Source organism: Petaurus breviceps, unplaced genomic scaffold, assembly GCF_028583685.1.
Source record: "Petaurus breviceps papuanus isolate PSGF00001 unplaced genomic scaffold, PetGlider_PUasm1.0 164, whole genome shotgun sequence".
NCBI lineage: Eukaryota > Metazoa > Chordata > Mammalia > Diprotodontia > Petauridae > Petaurus > Petaurus breviceps.
The window spans coordinates 11,841,775-11,861,188 of NW_027185735.1; the positions used below are offsets into that span (position 1 = coordinate 11,841,775).

Genomic DNA, 19,414 nt, shown 5'->3' on the forward strand with positions numbered 1-19,414 from the left:
CACACACACACACACACACACACACACACACACACACACACACACACTAGCCATGTGACCTTGGGCAAGTCACTTAACCCCAATTGCCCTCCAAAAAAAAGGCAAAAAAAACCCCCAGCAAATAAAGAAACTAGGACTCTAAAAGGTTAAATGAATTGTCCATTATCATAAAGCTTTTGTTGTTGTTAGTCAATCGTTCTGTCCTTTCCAACTCTAGGTGAACCCAAGGATTTTTATTTGGCTAAGATACTGGAGTGTATTACCATTTCCTTCTCCAGTGTTTCCATTTTACAGATGAGGAACTGAGACAAATAGGGGTTAAGTGACTTGTGCAGGGTCACACAGCTAGTAAGTGTCAAAGGTAAAATTTGAACTCAGATCTTCTGGTCTATAGATCCAATACTCCATTCACTATGCCTTTGGGTCTCTTTACTATGTTAAAGAGATAAATAGCATCTTTTAAAGCTCTGTTTTACTGTATTGAAGATAGCTCCTTTTTGGGTAAAGAATAGAGAAAAAAAGATGGGAGGTTAAATATAAAATTCCTATTAGCAGCACATCACCATCCTACTGAAAGTAAAAATTCAACATTTTCAACTTTTCCAGATGTTACCATAAAAATCATATTATTATGAACTCTTCTCTTACTTGTTTGCATTGGGTTTTGTTGTGCCCATAATGGTTATCAGCATGCGAGGCATAATTCCTCCTGGCAAGGGAAGATCATAAGGCACTACCTGTGAATGAAAAAAAAAGATATATATATAAGAAAAGGAACACATAGATTCTTAGCCTTGAAGATTCTGCTGATATTTAATCACAATGCATACACATGACTAAATCACTGAAAGAATTCTGATCAAATTTCTCAGACCTGGTCAGTTTAAACTCCTTTCCACCACTTCCACCTTTTGACACTGATAAGTAAAACTAACATCTGAGCTCTGGAATCCACAATAATTCTATATTAAATAGCTACCTAGGGACCTGAAAGAGATAATGGATCTCACTTAGGGCAGGAAAGAGAGGAATTCCTTGATTTGTACCAAAGGCAAAAAACTGCCCTGCCTTGGCACCCTAAACTATAACCTCTCCACCTACTGACCTGATCCTTAATTCATATATTTTCTCCTCCCTCCCCAATACTTGGTCCCCTTGGAATAGTTCTTGAAAAGACTCAATAGACAATGTTCTCAAATCAAATTGCAGTACTTTGTTAATATTTGCTTTATAGCATTTAACTAGGTAAATTATAACAGTAGATTAAATTTAGGGACATAATCCTTCTTTCCTTGAGGACTTAGTTGATATTTTTATATTTCTTGCCCATCATCCAATTGTGAGAACTTGTACAAGTATGTGCTCGATAAATGTTCAGTGAAGGGATGAGATCTTAAAAAGTTTATTCATTTCTCACTTACTGTGCATCTAGATGTCCCACCTCTAATAAATACCTGCTATGTGACCGTGGGGAAGTCACCATAGGCAACTCTTCAGAACTAAAAGTTGAAGAGTAGTTGCCAATCTACACTGGCAAAAAGTTTCCCCACTGCTAACTCCCTATATTGATAAACACACAGGTCAGGGGAAAAAAAAGGGGGGGGGGAGCTAATGTTTGGTGTTGATCAAACAAGCTGGCATTTATTAAGCAGCTCCTATGTGACAGGTACAGTGCTAAGTGCTGGGGATTCAAAGGAAATACAAAAACATTTCCTGTTCTCAAGAAGTTTATATTCTGTTGAGGAAGACAACATGTGGACAATTAAGTGTATGTGAGATACATACAAGGAAGATGAAAGGTAACTTTTTGGGGAAAGGCACTAACAGCTGAGGGACCAGGAAAGGCCTCCTGCTGTAAGTGGCATTTGAAATGAATCTTGAAGGAAACCAGCAATTCTAAGATGCAGAGGTAAGGAAGGAGAATATCAGACATGGAGGACAGCAAGTACAAATGGAGAAAGGAGGGAGATAGAATGTTATGAAGAACAGAAAGCATATTTTCATTGATTATCACGGATAAGGATATTTTGAATCATTACTATGTTGTGCTGCATACTCTAGGAAAAATAAAAAAGTTATTGTATTATTGGTTGACAGTGGCTGAATATGCTATTTTAATAAAATAATTTAACTTAAAACTAAAAAAAAAAGAAGAGAAAGCAGGCCAATATACTTTAATTACATACTACATGGAAGGTAGTCATACGTACAAAGTCTGGAAAGATAAGAAAATAGATAAGATAAGAAAACACCAGATTATGTAGAACTTTAAATACCAAAGAACTCTATATTTGATACTAGAGGTAAAAGGAACCATTAGATTAACTGTTGAGGAGAGTGGTAATGTCTACACTTTAAAAGAAAATCACTTCGGCACCTATTTGGAGAATAGTTGGTACTGGGGAGAGGCTTAATAGAGGAAGACTAATTAGCATAATGACCAATCATAATTCAAGAACTGATGATGAAGCATACTACCTATCTCCTGACTCAGAGGTGAGGGGACTCAAAGTACAAAATGAGACATACATTTTCAGATGTAGCTAATGTGGGAATTTTTTTTCCTTGACTGTATATTTGTTACAAAAGTTTTTTCTTTTTTTTTTAAGTGGACAAGGAAAGTTGGGAAGGAGAGGGAGGTCTGTTGACGGAGTAGCCAAGAAAAGAAAGAAAACAGAAAATGAAAAAAAGGGGAAAAAGATCTTTTTTTTAGATGCACAGAAGAAAGCAGAAGGAAATATATATAATCAAGATAGCTTTGAAAGTTACAAGTTGAATTTATTATATACTTAAAAGGAAAAGCAAGTCGTACCTAACAAAACGTGATTCCATTTACAATTCTCCTTTTATGTTCTACTATGTGTATGAAATGCTTATTTTATTTGGTGGGGTTTTTTAAGTCCAGTGTTAAAGGTGAGGTTCCATTAATTAGCCTATTTTATTTCAAAGTAATTATTTTTGCTAGGTAAGAACATTTATTGATGGACCCAATCAATAAGAACTGAATGTGAACAGAGCCTGTTCCTTGAATCAATCAAAGCCATGATATGAGAGATTTAATCACACCCTGGGGAATTTGTATAAAAAGCTGAATCTCTCTCAGAAACAAGAGAAATTCTGAGTGTCTGGAAGTAAAGAAGGAGTGGGGTCACATACACCTTAGCCAGAAAGAATCAACAGCCCAGATGCCACTTACATAAGGAAAAAGAGATGGTAGTACTGAGCCATGACAGAGAAAGGAGAGAGTTAGGAGACAGCTGTCACACCTACAAGCATCTTGGAGCAGAAAATTCAGACTGATACCACCAGTTGTGCCCACCTACTCAAGGGCTAAGGGACATTCCAGGAAAAAGGTATTGCCTTCCCTCTTACTATCTGTTTATCTACAGACACTATAATACAACCTACTGCTTTATTATGTTTCTGACTGTATGAATTTTGCCTTAAATACAGTCACCCAACAAGAGTTAACTATCCATAGATATAAATTTAAATTAAGGCAGAGAGTCATAGCTCAGCTTAAATGCTAGGAATTTTCCAAACTTAGGCCTCATGGATGACTGTGATTATACTCATACCTTTCCATCTAAAATAAACTCCCCAAAGTCACAGAGATGGGGACCATGTGGATGTTAGGGGCTATTATATTGCCCCTAAGCCTTTTTAAAAAATTAATTATAAGAAAATTTTACAAGAGATTTTAAAGTATACACATATTTTTAAAAGCTATCAAATAGTTCAGGTGAGAGGTGATGAGGGCCTAAATTAAGGTCATGGCTCTATGAGGGGAAAGAAGGAGATAAATATGAGAGATTTTGTAGAGATAGAAATGACAAGATTTGGCAAATGACTCTATAAATAAGTATAGATTAGAGCAGTTTTACAATCCAAGATAACGATAGCTCACATTTATGTAGTCTTTGAAGGTTTACAAAACACTTTTCTCCCACCCCAATTACCTTGGGAGGTAGGCAATAGGTACTGTTGACCCAATTTTATAAAAAAAGACAGTATGCAGAGTATGAAGATAAGTATCAACCCATCCTTCCTCAGGAAACACTTATAAAATTTGTAAAAACCAACAACCTTTGCTATGGGATTGGTGTGAATTATTACAGCTCCTAGACAATTCAATTTGATAAATGCAATTCTATAAATATCTGTTAAATGTTTAGCATTTGCAGGGTACTGTGTACTGGGAGAAACAATGTTTAAATAAAATGGGTTCCTGCCCTCATGTAGCTTTAAATCTATTGGGGAGGGGGTATAATCTCTCACATACACAAACAGATCACTATGATACAAAGTACTATATGATAAGTTCATTAGAGTGATGTGAAAAAGTGTTATGTGATATTTTTTGGGAAAAGACCTTACTGACTATAGTGAACAATGTTAGTTAAGCTTATAAAAGTCATTCTATTTTGGTCTTCCAAATATTCCAATAGTAGACATTAGACAGATTATTTGACTGCTAAAACTAAAGGAGGAAGTAGAATATTATATTATAATTTGCTTAGAAAGTAAGTCAGATGTTGGTCCATGTACCTTTCTTTAAAGAGAATAAAAACAAGAAAGGCAGTGTGGTGTAGGGGAGTAAGAGCCGGCCTCAAAACCAGAAGACCTGAGTTCAGGTTCTGCTTCTTGATACATACTAGCTTGTGTGACCCTGGACAAGTCACTCAATCTCCCTGTGCTTTAGGTAGCTCTCTAAGACTACAGAGAAAGTGCTGAAAGGGAGTTTCCTCATGTAGGAAATTCCCTACACTGATCTAGTAGCTACTCATAAAGGCGTGAGAAGAAAGGAATACTAGGGAAGCTGCTTAGTAACTTGGTGGCTTCCAGGCATATGGTTAAAAGCATGGACATTAAAGAGTCTTCTTGTCCAGTATTTTTTATAATATAAATTGGGTCTTGACACTTTTTACATATCTGCTGACCAGAACTTGTTTTCTATAAAAGCATCAGAGAGAGAGAATTCTGCTTGTTCTGGACTACAACTTTGCCTTCTCTTAGGCTTTATCAAATTAACAATAAGCCAGACACAGGGGATCATTCAACTCAAGCTCACCAGAGGGCCTGCCACAGCAGGTGTTGGTCCACTAGGGGTATTCATGGGCCCTGAAGGTGGATAAGTTCCAGGAGCACTAGGCTGTCCTGGAGCTGGATAGCTTCCAGGTGCTGCTGGTCCAGGGTAGGCTCCAGGTGCTGTTGGACCAGGGTAGGCCCCAGGTGCTGTTGGACCAGGGTAGGCCCCAGGTGCTCCTGGACCAGGGTAGGCCCCAGGTGCTCCTGAACCAGGGTAGGCCCCAGGTGCTCCTGGACCAGGGTAGGCCCCAGGTGCTCCTGGACCAGGGTATGCCCCAGGTGCTCCTGGACCAGGGTAGGCTCCAGGATATCCTGGGTATGCCCCAGGACCAGCAGGTTGGTTTCCCCAAGAACCTTGTGGCCAACCTTGTGGGTTTGGATTTCCAGACCCAGATATGGCATCGTTAAGCTGGAAGGAAAAAAGAAAACAACCATAAGAATGAAAACAATTTTCATAAACTTTTAAAATAAAATCGGGGAAAGCAAAAAATGGGAACTGAAATATTTCTGATATAGAAAATAATAAGAGCAAGGGTAAAAATAAAATTAATTCCTGTGAATTTTGTTACTTACTGTGTTAATTGCTCTAATAAAGTTTTTGTTTGCACAGAAGGTTTAAATTATTTGCTTTCTGAATTGTGTCTTTTATTATATATTATTATTGTTATTTCCCATTATTGCAAATAATTCAGAATTACTTCTAGGTACTCTAGTATAGGGTTTCAAATTGTAAGTTTAAAACTTTAAAAAGTCAGTTTAGAGTACATCAAAAACTTGTGTTGCTGGGCTTCAGTCCAATTTTATACTGCCCAGAATATTGCTCCATTTTAGCCAATGGGTGTTATACCCTCTTCTTTCCAATGCCTTCCCAATGATCTGGGTTACTATTAATGACTCATGAACCTCTTTACCTAATTTGCATTCCTTGAATCCGTGGCTAGAAAACAAAGCAAAACAAAACATCACCTGGACCTAACAAGTCTTCTTAGTGTAGCTGCAATGAGGAGAGGGCCCCCCAGAATCATTGGTTACATAATTAAAAAGGGAAAGTCTAGCTATAAAAATGCCTCACTTTCAGTAGAACATATTTTAGAAATAAAAATATAGAAATGAAAGACTTACAGAAAATCCATCAGCCATTTTCCTAAAAATAAAAACAGAGAAATCCATCAATATCAACTCCTAAAATCCCATTTACACAGAGAAATCTTACCAATAAGAAACTTTGTCTTTCTGGTTTTATGCCATTTACCATTTAGAGTAGTTTAGCCTAAACTTTGGGCAGCTAGGTGGCACAGTGGACAGAGTATTGAACCTAAAGGGAGGAAGATTCATCTTCCCGAGTTAAAATTTGACCTCAAGACACTTACTAGCTGTGTGACCATAGGTAAGTCATTTAACCCTGTTTGCCTCAGTTTCCTCATCTTAAAATGAGATGGAGGAGGAAACAGCAAAATCCCAAACAAGGTCACAAAGAGTCAGACATGGATGAACAACAACAAGCCTAAACTTATGAATACCCTGAAACGTACAGAATCCCTGTTTTTTTCCTTTACTCTTCTATATTACTCTCCTAACTTTTTGTAACTATTTGTTCCTACTAGAAGATAAAATCTGAAGTCAGCCTTTGACATGGTTGATAACCCTCTTTTCTCGCCAGATTCTCAAGGACAAAACTGTTTCCTGGTCTTCCTCCTAACTATCTGACTGCTCCTTCTCCATCTCCTTTGCTGGATCCTCGAACAGATCATACCTTCTAACTGTAGATGTCCCTCAGGCTTCTGTCCCGACTCCTCTTCTGTTCTCCCTCTATACAACTGCGCTTGATGATTTTATCAGGTCCCATGAATTTAATTACCATCTTTATGTGAACAATTCTCAAACCTACCTATGGTATCCTATCCTAACCTCACTGCTGACCTCCAGTCTTGTGTTTCCCACTGCCTTTCAGACATTTCAAACAATGTCAAGAGGACCAAACTCAGTATTTTTCCCCCTAAACCCTCCTTACCTCTTACTTGCCCTATTACTGTAGAGGGCAACATCATCCTCCCAGTCCCTCAGGCTCACAACCTAGCTGTCATCTCTCATTCCGAACTATCTCTCACCCTCCATATACAAGCTATTACCAAGGCCCATCAATTTCACATTTGTAACATTTCTTCAATATACCCTCTTCTCCCCTCTGGCACTGCCAACACTCCAGTATAGGCTCTCATCACCTTGTGCCTGCTGGTAAGTCAGACTGCCTCAAGACTTTTCCTACTCTAATTCATCTTCTACTCAGTCACCAAAATGATTTTCCTAAAGCTCAAGTCCAATAACATCACTTCCTTACTCAGTAAACTCCAGTGACTTCCTATCATCTCTAGGCACAAACACAAAATGCTCTGGCATTCAAAGCCCTTCATAACCTAACCCCCCTCCTACCTTTCCAGTTTTCTTATACCTGTGAAGGAAATTATGATTTTTATAACAATCAGTATGATATGTGTAATAAATGGACTAATAGATTAGACTTTTCAGAACCACCTCTCTTGTGAGAGAGCTCATAATGCAGCTTAAAATGATCAATCAAACTTTGACAACGCTCACACTGACTTCCTTCTGCCTGTGCGCCTAAAGTGAAGCAAACCCAATACTGTAGAACCTGTTCCCATCACAAAATTCTGATCCTGTGACCCACCAAGTAATTACCCCCAAGGACTGGAGCAATATTGCTCCCACAGGACTCCAGAATTGTTGTATTGTCTTTCATTTGTGAGTTTATCTTGGGAAACCACTCTGGCCCTGGGAACCACTGTAATCCACCTTTCCCCTCTCTTTTCCCACTTGTGATTCATGTGTATAATCCTCATCTTCACTTCAGCAGGGAGGAATTCTAAAGAGGCGAATTCCTGAATGGCAAATCTGTTCCTCGTAATGAAACTAATTAATTAAATGACTACCTGATTACTGGCACTTTATCTCTGGCCTGCTGTTCATCATTCTCAGGTTAGAGACTGGTTTAGCAAAATCCCAACACATCTTCCTTCCCACCATATACTTGTTAATCTAGTGATACTGGCCTACTTGTTCCACAAACAAGACACTCCATCTGCTGGTTCTGGACATTCTAGACTATCCCCAATAACTGGAAGGTTTTCCCTCTTTTATCTCTGCCTACTGACTTCTCTGGCTTTCCTTAAGTCTCAACTAAAATACCCATCTTTTCTAGTAAGCCTTTTTCAACTCCCTTTAATTCTAGGTCTTTCCCTTTCTTAATTATTTCCTATTAATTTTTAATATAGCTTGTTTCATACACACACACACACACATATTTGTTTGCTTGTTGTCTCCTCACTGAAGAAAAGGATTGTCTTTCGCCTTTTTCTGTATCCCCTGTGCTTAGCACAGTACCTGGCATACAGTAAGCACTATATAAATGTTACCTCTCATTATCATTATTATTATTATTTTTATACTCTGTGACTCAGCTATTATCACTACCATGCATGTACTCTCAAAGAGGAAAAAAAAACCCAGAAATAAAGGACTCATTTGTGCAGGAAAAAAAAAAAACTTATATTAGTACTTTTTGTTGTAGCAGAAAAAATAGGTGCTCATCATTTGGGGATTGACTATAGTATACAAATATAATGAAATATTATTGGACCACAAGAAATTATAAAAGGGACAGATTTATGGAAACTTGGGAAGACTGTGTTTGAACTGATGGAGGATTAAGTGAACAGAATCAGAAGAACAATTCATGCATTAACTACAATAATGTAAGGGAGAGCAACTTCAAGAGATTTAAGAACTCTAATATTGCAATGACCATTCATGACACTAGAAAATTCATGACGGAAGCATATTTCCTGTCTCTTGGTAGGGAGGTGAACTAGACATATATTTTCAGACATGGCTAGTGTGTTAATTTGTTTAGCTATTTGTATTTATTACAACACAGGGCTTTTACTTGATAGGGATAGGTGGGTAGTGATAGTCATACAAACACAACAATAAAAGGCCTTATCATCATATGGCCCCTTCTCAAAGTCTAATGACATTTACCTTTCTAGGTTTCTCTTGAATCTTTTGTTTGTATTTCAAAGTTCCTACTCACCTCTAGTCATTCATCAGAAATGCTTGGAGGTCCTCTAATACATTAAAGGTCTGTCTGGAGTACATATATCTAACTACTTGACCAGTGCTTTGCACTGGTCAAGTAACTCCTGTTCAAAGCTACATGAGGGTGAGGTGAGGGAGTGTAATGGTAATGGTAATTTGAAGATCTTCCCTTCCCTTTAACAGGCCTAAGGGAATTTGAAGATCTTCTCTGCCCCCTAACAGGCCAAATGTAATCACATGGAGCCTATGGTGGGAGGAGTTTGCTGAAGGGTGAAGCAGAGCCCACAGGAAGCTGGGAGTCAGAGTAGTTAGACAGAGGGAGGAGAGAAGAAGCTGACAAGGAGACAGTTAGGCTTGTGTTTGTTTGCCCCCTGTTGTGTTATGGTGTTTGTGGGAAGGTTTTGGGATGGTGTTACTCTCTGAAGTTGTAAGATGCATTAACTTCTTTGTTGCTATGACAGATTTGACTTTCTGGTTTTGGGGTTTGGCTTCCTGGTTTGGGGATTCAGCTTTCTGGTGTCTGAATGAATGTTTTGCTTCTGTCTTATATATGGAGAGTCTGTTATATTTTGCAATTCAGACTTGTGCCGGTATATTCATAGTAGCTGTTTGTGTTGTGAATATTGCGTTGGTGCTACATTAGGCAAGAAGGATGGGATTGTGAAATATCAGACCTCTATTTAGAGGCAGAAGGGTTTAGAAGAAGAAATGGATATCCCAGGATGGGAGGATTTGCCTTAGTCCTCCCTAGCAAGGGAACGGGCTAAAAGTACAGGGTTCTGTGAAAACTAGGAACTGAGGCTACAGAAGAGAGAACCTAAAGATTCAGAAATATGTTTGCAAGGAATACCAATAAAACCAGGGAGAGAACTTGAAGGAGTATGTAGAAGAGGCTGGATTTTACTAACAGGTTATTATATTATATGTAAAAGCAGAGACAAGCTTCTACAAGAAAAATCTCAGATGGAAATGAAGTTAGCTGATTTGCATGAGAAACTTTCTGTGTTACAACATTTGGGCTCTTCTTTAGAAGAGCAAGGTGAAGAATCTCAGGGTAGAAGAAAAAATCATGAATTTAGCTAAGAAAAAGCAAAAAATAACCTAATAAAAGGCATGTGCCTGTAGCTCAGGCTGAGCTTACTTGCCATGATGACCCCTACTAGGAGAGTGCGTGGGTGGAAAATAGAATAATGTTAAATGAGGAGGCTTTTACAAGGGCAGAAGTCCGCCTCATACTAAGAAGAAAGCAGAAGAATCAAAGACCAATCAAAGTTCAGGGATATAATTGAGGATTTCACTCAGCAGAAGGTTACTGATACATTAAGCAGATTCACCCAAAGGATGAGAGAATTGTTAATGTCTTGGATGGTAAGAATCAGTGATGAAGGGGCTATTGGAGTATGGGTAGATGGCATGGATTGCTTGAAATTTATAGGTATTAGTCAGAATCCTTTTGTACAGTACGTTTTTAGGGGTTATCATATGTAAGGAGATAACAATATGACCAATCTGTTAGCTTTAGCTGCCAAAAGATGCAATAAAATGCATCCCACTGATTCTATGTGGCTCCCTCCTGTGCTATGGTATATTAACTTCTTTGTTGCTATGATGGATTCGGTTTCCTAGTGTTGGGATTTGACTTTCTGGTATCTGAATAAATGTTTTGCTTATGTCTTCTATATGGAGAGTCTATCATATTTTGTAATTCAAAATGATGCCGGCATATTCATAGTCACTGTTGGTGCTGTGAATATTGTGTTGGCACTATAGGGAGGAACCAAAACTCCTATTCTTCACAGGGAAATGCTGGAAAGGGGAAGAAAAAACAGAGAACATCTAGGTCTTGATCTGTTTGAATTATAAATCCTATTAAAGAGATAAGATGAATCCAAGTCACACTATTTAAAGTTATAATTATGTTGTGGTTGTTCAGTCATTTCAGTCATGTATGATTCTTTGTGACCCCATTTAGGGTTTTCTTGGCAGAGTTACTGGAGTGGCTTACCATTTACTTTTCCAGTTCATTTTACAGATGAGGAAACTGAGGCAAACAACCTTAAGTGACTTGCTCAGGGTGACAAAGCTAGCAAGTGTCTGAGGTCAGATCTGACTTCAAATCTTCCTGACTCCAAACCTGGCACTCTATCCATGGTGCCACCTAGCTTGCCCCTACTCTATTTTACTTTGTTCGAAAATGTACCCTTCCCTCTCCAAACAACACGGGCACTAGAGCTCTAAGTCCAAGTGTTCCATGACTAAATAAATTTGGCACTTATTGCCTACAGCCATATTTTAGAGTTGTTAATCTGGGTGTTGGCCTGTGTATGTGTGTGTGAGTAATAAAAAATTCAAAGTCAGTTTTGAGAGTAAGGAAAAGTTATACTGTTAATTATATGACTATATCATTAGCTGAGTTCTTATGGATACACACCTCAAAGTATAATAATAAAGTTCAGTACCATTAAGACTAGTGCTCATGAAGAACCTGAATAATGAAAATACATCCAAATTTAATATTCTCTTTATGTCATCCACACTCAGCATAGTCACTTTACTTTCCAATTGATCAAATGAAATACAGAAAATAAAAACAGATGAACATATGTTTCCTCTATCCTTTTTCTGGATGTCTGAGGGTTTTCTTTAATGACGCATGAGACAAGATTATTTAAAAAATAACTACACTTTGTTCTTGTCTCAAAGTATTATGATATGTAAGAATTTAAAAACTCATTTACAATTATTTCTCTGGATTGTTCTTCTATACCTAGGCTCAAAACTTTAGAACCAGAGACCCCTCAGAGGTAATCTGGTCTAATCTCCTAATTTTACAGTTGCAGAAACTGAGGCCCAGGGAAGTTAAGTGAGTTGACCAAGGATACATAGGTAGTAAATATTAGAAATGAGATGTCAGGTCTTAGCAACTACAAACATTTTTAAAAAGTAAAGAAACTGAAGAAAAAATGTTAATATTTCATGTCTCTTAGTAAACTAAATGACTCAGATGTTGATTCAGAAAATGCCATTTTGCATAGTCACTATGCAAATTGAAGCCACATTTTAACTAAGGAAACTTAAATTTTCAGTCAACATGCACAAGGATTACTATGTTGTTTTGTTAACTTCTGAATTTTTTATTGCTTTTAGGAAAAAGTTTCTAAGTTTATTTTGGATCCAAATCAAAGTGAAAAATTTCAGAACTTTTTCTAGAAATCTTACACTGTTAAAGTAAATATATTCCCGTATGCCTAACATATTTCTACTTGTATCTTTTTCAGATGAGTGATTTAAAGAGCTAATCAAAAAAAAAAAATGCAAAAAGCCCCTCATTCCACAAAGACATCATGATATAAGGGAAAGAACCCTCTATCTGGAGTAAGAAGACTTGAGTTTCGACCCTCGGTATAGAAATGTGACTTCAAACAAATCACTTAACTTTTCTGGGTTTCAGAAAATCGAGGGTTGGATGGATGCTCCCTAAAGTACCTTCTAGTCTGAGATGCTATAGTTCTATCCATGTAAGAATTTTTTTTCCTAGGCCTGGGACCTAGCAATGTGTGTCAGCAAAGTAATATCTGTTTATAGAGACACCATGCAGAGAAAGAATATCAGGAAATCACATGATAATTCTGTGTAATTTTCAGATAAGGAAAAACAAACATGAGTCAGAGTCAGAAATCTTTCATTTAAAAAAACTCAATTGCCAGGTTACCCCTTTAATAATAAATACCTCTTTGTAGTATGATGCAAGTCTTTGCTTGCCCAGCAATTACTATTATATCCTGGTCTTTGCATCTCATCCAATTACCTGGGTTCCCAAGAATATTTCTGCAACTTCTGCCCTTGAAGAAGCCTCTCTACACTTTATAAAATATTGTCAAAATATCAAGAAGTTCCCTTCAATGTATTCCCCCAGAAACCCAGGGCCTTAATCTACTCCTCCTCCCAACAAATAGCTTAGAAATTCTAAGTCACAATAGAGATATTTCTACTTCATTGCATTTGGTGAAACAGAGAGTTCCTCAAAGAAAGTACAAAGAAATTAAAAGAGATAAGAATTTAGATAAAACAACTTTAACTCTCTCTGATTCTAAACAGCTTTCAATCTAGTAAGGAACCATGGTACATACTCAAATAACTATGGTACATAATCTGAACAAAGGATATAGAAATAAATGTGAAAGCTTTTTTAATGTAACTTTCCTTAAAAAAAAACAAATAAAAGTATTAGTAGTAAGCCAGATTGTCTTCTTTTTCTCACAGATGTTGTTTCTTAGGGCTTTAGGGACTTCCTCTAAGTGTAAGGATGTTACCGAGTGAAAAGACAGCAGGACTTGTTTTGTACAGTAGGCCAAAACTGTATTAGAATTATGTAACAATTCTGAGTGCTGGAAACTAATTAAAAGACCCAGGAGCAAGAGACTCCTCTAACAGATGATTTCCAACAGCAAAGAAGACATTTCTAGCTCTACAAAAATGTAGGTGCAAATAGAAGGCTAAGAATTTTTAAAGGATTTGTGAGTTTCTTTATGAGCTTCCTCGGCCACTTAGTGTAAGGGGGAAGGGTAAAGGAAGAGAAGCAGAAAAACAAAGCAAAACCCCCAGATGGTTATTACTCATGTACTTTGGTAGCCTTCAATATCGAATTGTGAAACTTAGTAACTATAATTTTTAATTCTTAAAAAAATTTTTTTTGCAGATAGCTTTTTATAAGGCATATAAAAAAAGGCTGCTGCTTTCAGGACATTGTGTCCCTGAGACTGAGGGTGCGGTTCTTCAATAACTTGTTCCTGAGTTTAATTTAAAACCTTTTATGAAAAGCTTGCTTGTATTATTGCTTTCACTGTACTACAGCACTCTCCATTTTTTCCTATGCTATTAGAACTTACTGATTGTGTGATGCTGGGCAAGTCACTTAACCCTATTTGCCTCAGTTCCTCATCTGTAAAATGAGCTGGAGAAGGAAATGGCAAAACTACTCTAGTATTTTTGTCAAGAAAACCCCATATGGGGTCATGAAAAGTTGGACATTACTGAAATGACTGAACAAAAGAACCTATGAAAATAGGTTAAATTGTTTCCTCTATATATACTATCTATGTGTAAATACAACTATAAAAGAAAAGAAAGAACAAAGTGGAGTGCTAAGGTAAGACAACCGAGATGACACTTTAATAAGATTTTTTTCCTTACAGTAGGATCATAGGTTTTAGAGCTAGAAGCAACCTTGCAGGCCATCAAGGCCAACTCCATTTTACAGAGGAGAAAACAGAGGCTGAGACTTACTTGCCCAGAGTCACTATGTAAGGCAGTACTTGAACTCAGGTCTTCCTGATTTCCAAGTCCAGTAAACCATAATGGAAGTAGAATTACTCTGTGGATTGTGTCTCTATCCATGCCTGTCCTGGTCCTGTTCCAGTTCCTTCCCCAACCCCCACAACCCCACCCCAGGAAGCTGAAAAGCAATAAAGAAGGAATTTAAAAGTGATATGGAAGTCTCTAGTAATCATGCAGAGATCTTCTGTAATTATACACTCAGAAATTTATGAATAGGAGCCAGTTCTGGTACTTGACACAAAGAACTATGTAGTTCCCCTCAGCACATTTAATAAATGTGTATCTAACCTAATCTAAGTGGAAAGATAATCTAAATCCATCAAAGGAGAGTAGATGTCTAAGGTCCATGAGTCTACAGGTTTATACAAGTCAGTAAATATCAAATGATTAAGTTATGCTGCATGTTAATTTTCTTTCAATTCATGTTTAAGTTATAGCTAGTGGTGATAATAGTATGGAGAACAGTTTGGAACTAAATGCCACCAATTTCACTATAATCTTGACAAGTGTGGATCCTTACCTTCATTGCTGAGCATCATGTGTTTACTAAGCATTTATTATATACCTCGTACTATGCTGAACAAAATAAATTGCTTAAGGATCCCTACTACATGTTGCAAGGTGTTTCATAAAGTTTGCTGATAAGCGAATTGGTCAGTTACATTAGCTCAGCCTTGATCAGCTGAGCAACCCTGGGCAAATTTCTTAACCTGTCTTTCAGCCTCAGTTTTATCATCTGGAATATGGAAGTAATAATGGCACCTACCTCACAGGGCTGTTGGGAGGATCAAATAAGATGATATATGTAAAGCACTATATAAATGCTAGCTGTTATTATTACTAGCTATTAAAACCTCCCTTCATCTGCCACACATCAAAAAAAGAAGTTTTACATATTCTCATGGCAGAAGGGTACAGAGGATGAATCCTTAGCTTCATTAAAAATATGTTTTAAATTTTATTTCTAGGACCTAGGCATAGGTCAAGCATTTTTGGAAAAGATCTAGGAAAGTATCCCCAACATATATACTTTTTGGTGACTTCTCCATTTCCACAGCTACTTTTCCTTCAGTAGACTTCTTGCTAGAGGCAAATAATTTACAAACTCTGGCCATGCTGCTGCTGTCATTAACACATTCGGAGACACTTAAAGATCTGTGAACAGTGATTGAATCCATTTATTCCTGAAAGGTTTTCCAATTATTTCTTTGGATTAAAAAAAAAACTACCTATAAATTATCCCTGTTTGGTCCCAAGTAAAACAAAAATCTGGATTTTATTTTAGAAAAAAAAATTCAACACAACAAATTAACTTCTAGTTTCAAATGTGCTATTCAATCAGAACGAAAGAAGTAGGTCTAATTCTTTGAAGGATGAGGAAGAGAAGGAGGAGGAGAAGGAGAAAAAAATTTAAGAGGACAAGATACATGAAAATTGTTTTTTGGTCAAAAGAATTTTTAGGCATAGCAACTAACTGAGACATTTAAGTCTTTAAAGTCATTTTCTGAAACTAAGGTCATTCTTCACAATATGGGAAATGTTAAGAACATAAACCTGTATTTTAAAAACTCTGCAATTTGAGAAGAGAAACAGGTAAGTTGTTTCCTGTTATGGAAAGGCTTATTCTAAACTTGTAGAGAACTAGCCAGAATTTCAAAACGAAAGGGTATTTTTTTTTCTGATGTCTGGTGTCCATGGGCAATACCTGGGTGTGATTTGCCTCTCACTATCAATATCACCAGAACCTATGCATGATCCATCTGCCCTCTCTCTGCTTTCCTGTCTTTGAAATGCTAGAAGCTACATTACTTTTGCTTTCTTTTTTTTTTTTTTGGAGGGAGGAAGGCAATTGGGGTTAAGTGACTTGTCCAAGGTCACATGGCTAGTAAGTGTTAAGTGTCTGAGACTGGATTTGAACTCAGGTCCTCCTGACTCCAGGGTCAGTGCTCTATTCACTGTGCCACTTAGCCACCCCTAGAAGCTATATTACTAACTCACGTTCTAATTTCCTTGAAGCTTTAAATGGGAAGTCATTTTATAGTTATTCTACAGTATCTTTAATAGGAAACTGAATATTTTGAACATCTGTTCATATGGATGACTTTTTGTTGTTGGGGAATGTTAAAAGGAAAAGTGAGAATGAAAAGGAATACAGTCAGTATCCTAACAGCATTGGGAAACAAAACTTTATGGTCCCATACTTAGGTATCTGGATGGATATTGGTATTTCTTCTAAATTTAAAGCTAAAATAGAGGTTGGGGGTCTTTTCACCTTAATCTCTTAATTTTACAGATGAGGAAACTGAGGTCAATAAAGGTTAAATGAGTCACTCAAGATCTCATAGGCAGTAATTGGCACAGTTGGTATGTAAACCTAGGTCCTCTAACTTAAGATCCACAACTTTCTCCTCTTTCCTAGCTCTTTCTCTCCTGGTAATTATTGCTCCCCTCCTCTTCTGGGCATATAACCCTCATTCCCCAGTTCGGGAACATTTTCAAATTCTATCATTTAAGAAAGAGGCCACAATTGTAGTGGAAAGAATGCTGAGCTTGGAATTAGGAACACCTGGGATCAAATACTACCCCTGACATTTACTTGCTAGTGGGCAGGTCATTTAACGTTTACATAAAAACTCAGACAACTTTTCTTACTGAGTCACAGCTTGGTGGGTAGAACAAAAAGTCCCCTATACTGAAAAAAAAAAAATCACAGATCCTTTATAAATTCATTTGAGGAACTGATGAATGAATAAACCAGAAGTGGGAAACCTGGCATCGTTGAGGCCACATGTGTCCTTGTAGGTCCTTGGGTGAGGACTTTTGACTTAGTCCATTTTACAGAACAAATCCTTTTATTAAGGAGAATTGTTCTGTGAAGTTTGGATTCAGTCAAAGGACTGCACTTGAGGACCTAGCGGGCCACATGTGACCGCCAGGCCAAAGGTTCCCCACCCCTGGAATAAACCCTTGTACCTACTTTAAAAGTACCAGACCTAGCTTTCCCCCTCCCAACCCCATCCTCAACACAATGAGTCACCTTTCACAAGGTAATCCTCAACTGATGTTCTTTCTCAAGAATCCATGGGACAACGACTGTTTTTGTATGTTCATTTGGGTTTTCTTGGCTACTATGTTAAGAGCTGATGCTGAGTCTGGATGCATGAATTTGAAGAATTATAGATTTAGAAATGGCAAGGACTCAGTAATCTAACACCATCCCCCTAGTTGTGTGACCCTGGCAACTCCTTTAAACTTTGTCTACCTCAGTTTCCTCAACTATAAAATGGGGATAACACTAGCTCAGAGGGTTTTGGTAGGATCAAACAAGATGATATTTGTAAAACATTTTAGTGCAGTACCTGGCACATAGTAGAAAGTGTAATAAATGCATATCCCCTTCTATTCTCCCTCATTTTACTGTTGAGAAAGCTAAGACCCAAAGAGCTAAGTGATTGCCCTAGGTCACACAGGCTGTAATTAGAAGAGGCAGAACTTGAACTGAGATCCCGCAACATCAAGTCCGGTGTTCTTTCCACTACATCACTTTTGCCTCCCAAGTTAGGCAGCTGAATCTTCTGATAAATTAATCCTTGACAAAACTCACGAGAAAAATCTTCCCATTCTCAAGTTTCAAAAGTGGTTCTACAGTTATGAGGGTCTACTGGATGTTACTAGGTAGATGTGATACGGGGCCTCGTTTTTAAGCATTAGATTTAACTTAAGCATTATTATCCGAATAGAACTTTTCGGTGTTTTTTAGTCTTGCGGGGAAAACTCCTGCATTATGCTTTAGGCTACAATTGGATTATACTTGCCACCAATTCTTTACTTTTAAAGAGTCTGAGGAGGATCAAAGGCTGTAATACATTAGCATTTTCCAGAAGGAGAGGAATAGGTTGCAGGGGATTGTTTCATTAAGGTGAAGGGTAGCAGGACACCTCACAAACGTGGCAGCTGTCTCTGCCCTAGGGCGTGTCCTGTCCTGTCCTCGGGCGTGTCCTGCCATCCAGCGCCCACAAAGACCTCTGCCCTCCACCTCTAGAATTTTAACTGCAACAGCTTCTCCAGGAAGCAGTGATTCTCCTACCAGTCTCCTGACAAATAACTGAGTCCTTGAGGCGAGGTCTCCTTAAAGAACATCCCTCACCAAAGACTGCGAAAACTTATCTCTACATTATCTTGAACATTTCGAGCCAGGAAAGAGCGCCCCTATACTCTTTCCCCTCCATATCTGCTCTGACTGTCTGCCTAGATGGCTCCCCACCGGGGCCCCATCCCAGAGGCTACGAGGGAGAGTAGCACCTTAGCAGCTCCTGGAAAATCTGCGTTCTAATTGGCTCTCAGAGTCGTCCTCCTCGCGTTCCAAACCTCTCCCGCCATGCCCCCCTGCTCACCTGGAGTAGTGGCTTTGTCCTGGAGTGGCTGGAACGGTCACTTGCTAGGACTAGACCAGTATCAGCTACGCAGTACAAATAAAACCCAACCCCACATCCAAACTCCGCCCTGCCAGCCTAGGAAGCAGGAGTGGGCGGGGGCGGTCCTGGGTGTGGACGGGGCCTCTGGGCACTGAGGGTTTAGTAACTCAGTAAGTTACAAATCCTGAGCAACCCCTGCTTCGGTTCTCTAGGGAGAGAACAGCCACCCCAGGCAGGGATCTGCCCTCGTTGCTCTGGAGAAGCTGTGTTCAGTTGAGCAAAAGTTAACTTATCTTCCGTTCAGGACTAGACTCCCCAAGACCTAAAGTGGAAAGTCGAAGCCTACTCAAAAGAAAAATTCACTTTGGCGTGTTTTTTATTTGCTTTTGATTTCCCCCCTAAGGTATCCAGCAAACTACATTTCTTCACATTCATTTTCTGACCTTTCCTATGCTACTTAA

The 19,414-nt window shown here is 38.2% G+C and overlaps 1 protein-coding gene across 1 annotated transcript in view; it reads right to left on the bottom strand.

Moving 5' to 3' along the window:
* Nucleotides 1-19,025, bottom strand: part of LGALS3 (galectin 3) — a 25,135-nt gene extending 6,110 nt beyond the window's left edge. Inside the window, exons 1-4 of the mRNA XM_069082335.1 lie at nt 18,933-19,025; nt 6,211-6,232; nt 5,072-5,497; nt 649-737 (exon numbers count right to left, since the gene is read on the bottom strand). Of these exons, the coding sequence (XP_068938436.1) occupies nt 649-737; nt 5,072-5,497; nt 6,211-6,228 (533 nt within the window). The 5' untranslated portion in view covers nt 6,229-6,232; nt 18,933-19,025. The remainder of the gene's footprint in view (nt 1-648; nt 738-5,071; nt 5,498-6,210; nt 6,233-18,932) is intronic.
* Nucleotides 19,026-19,414: the final 389 nt, after the last annotated feature.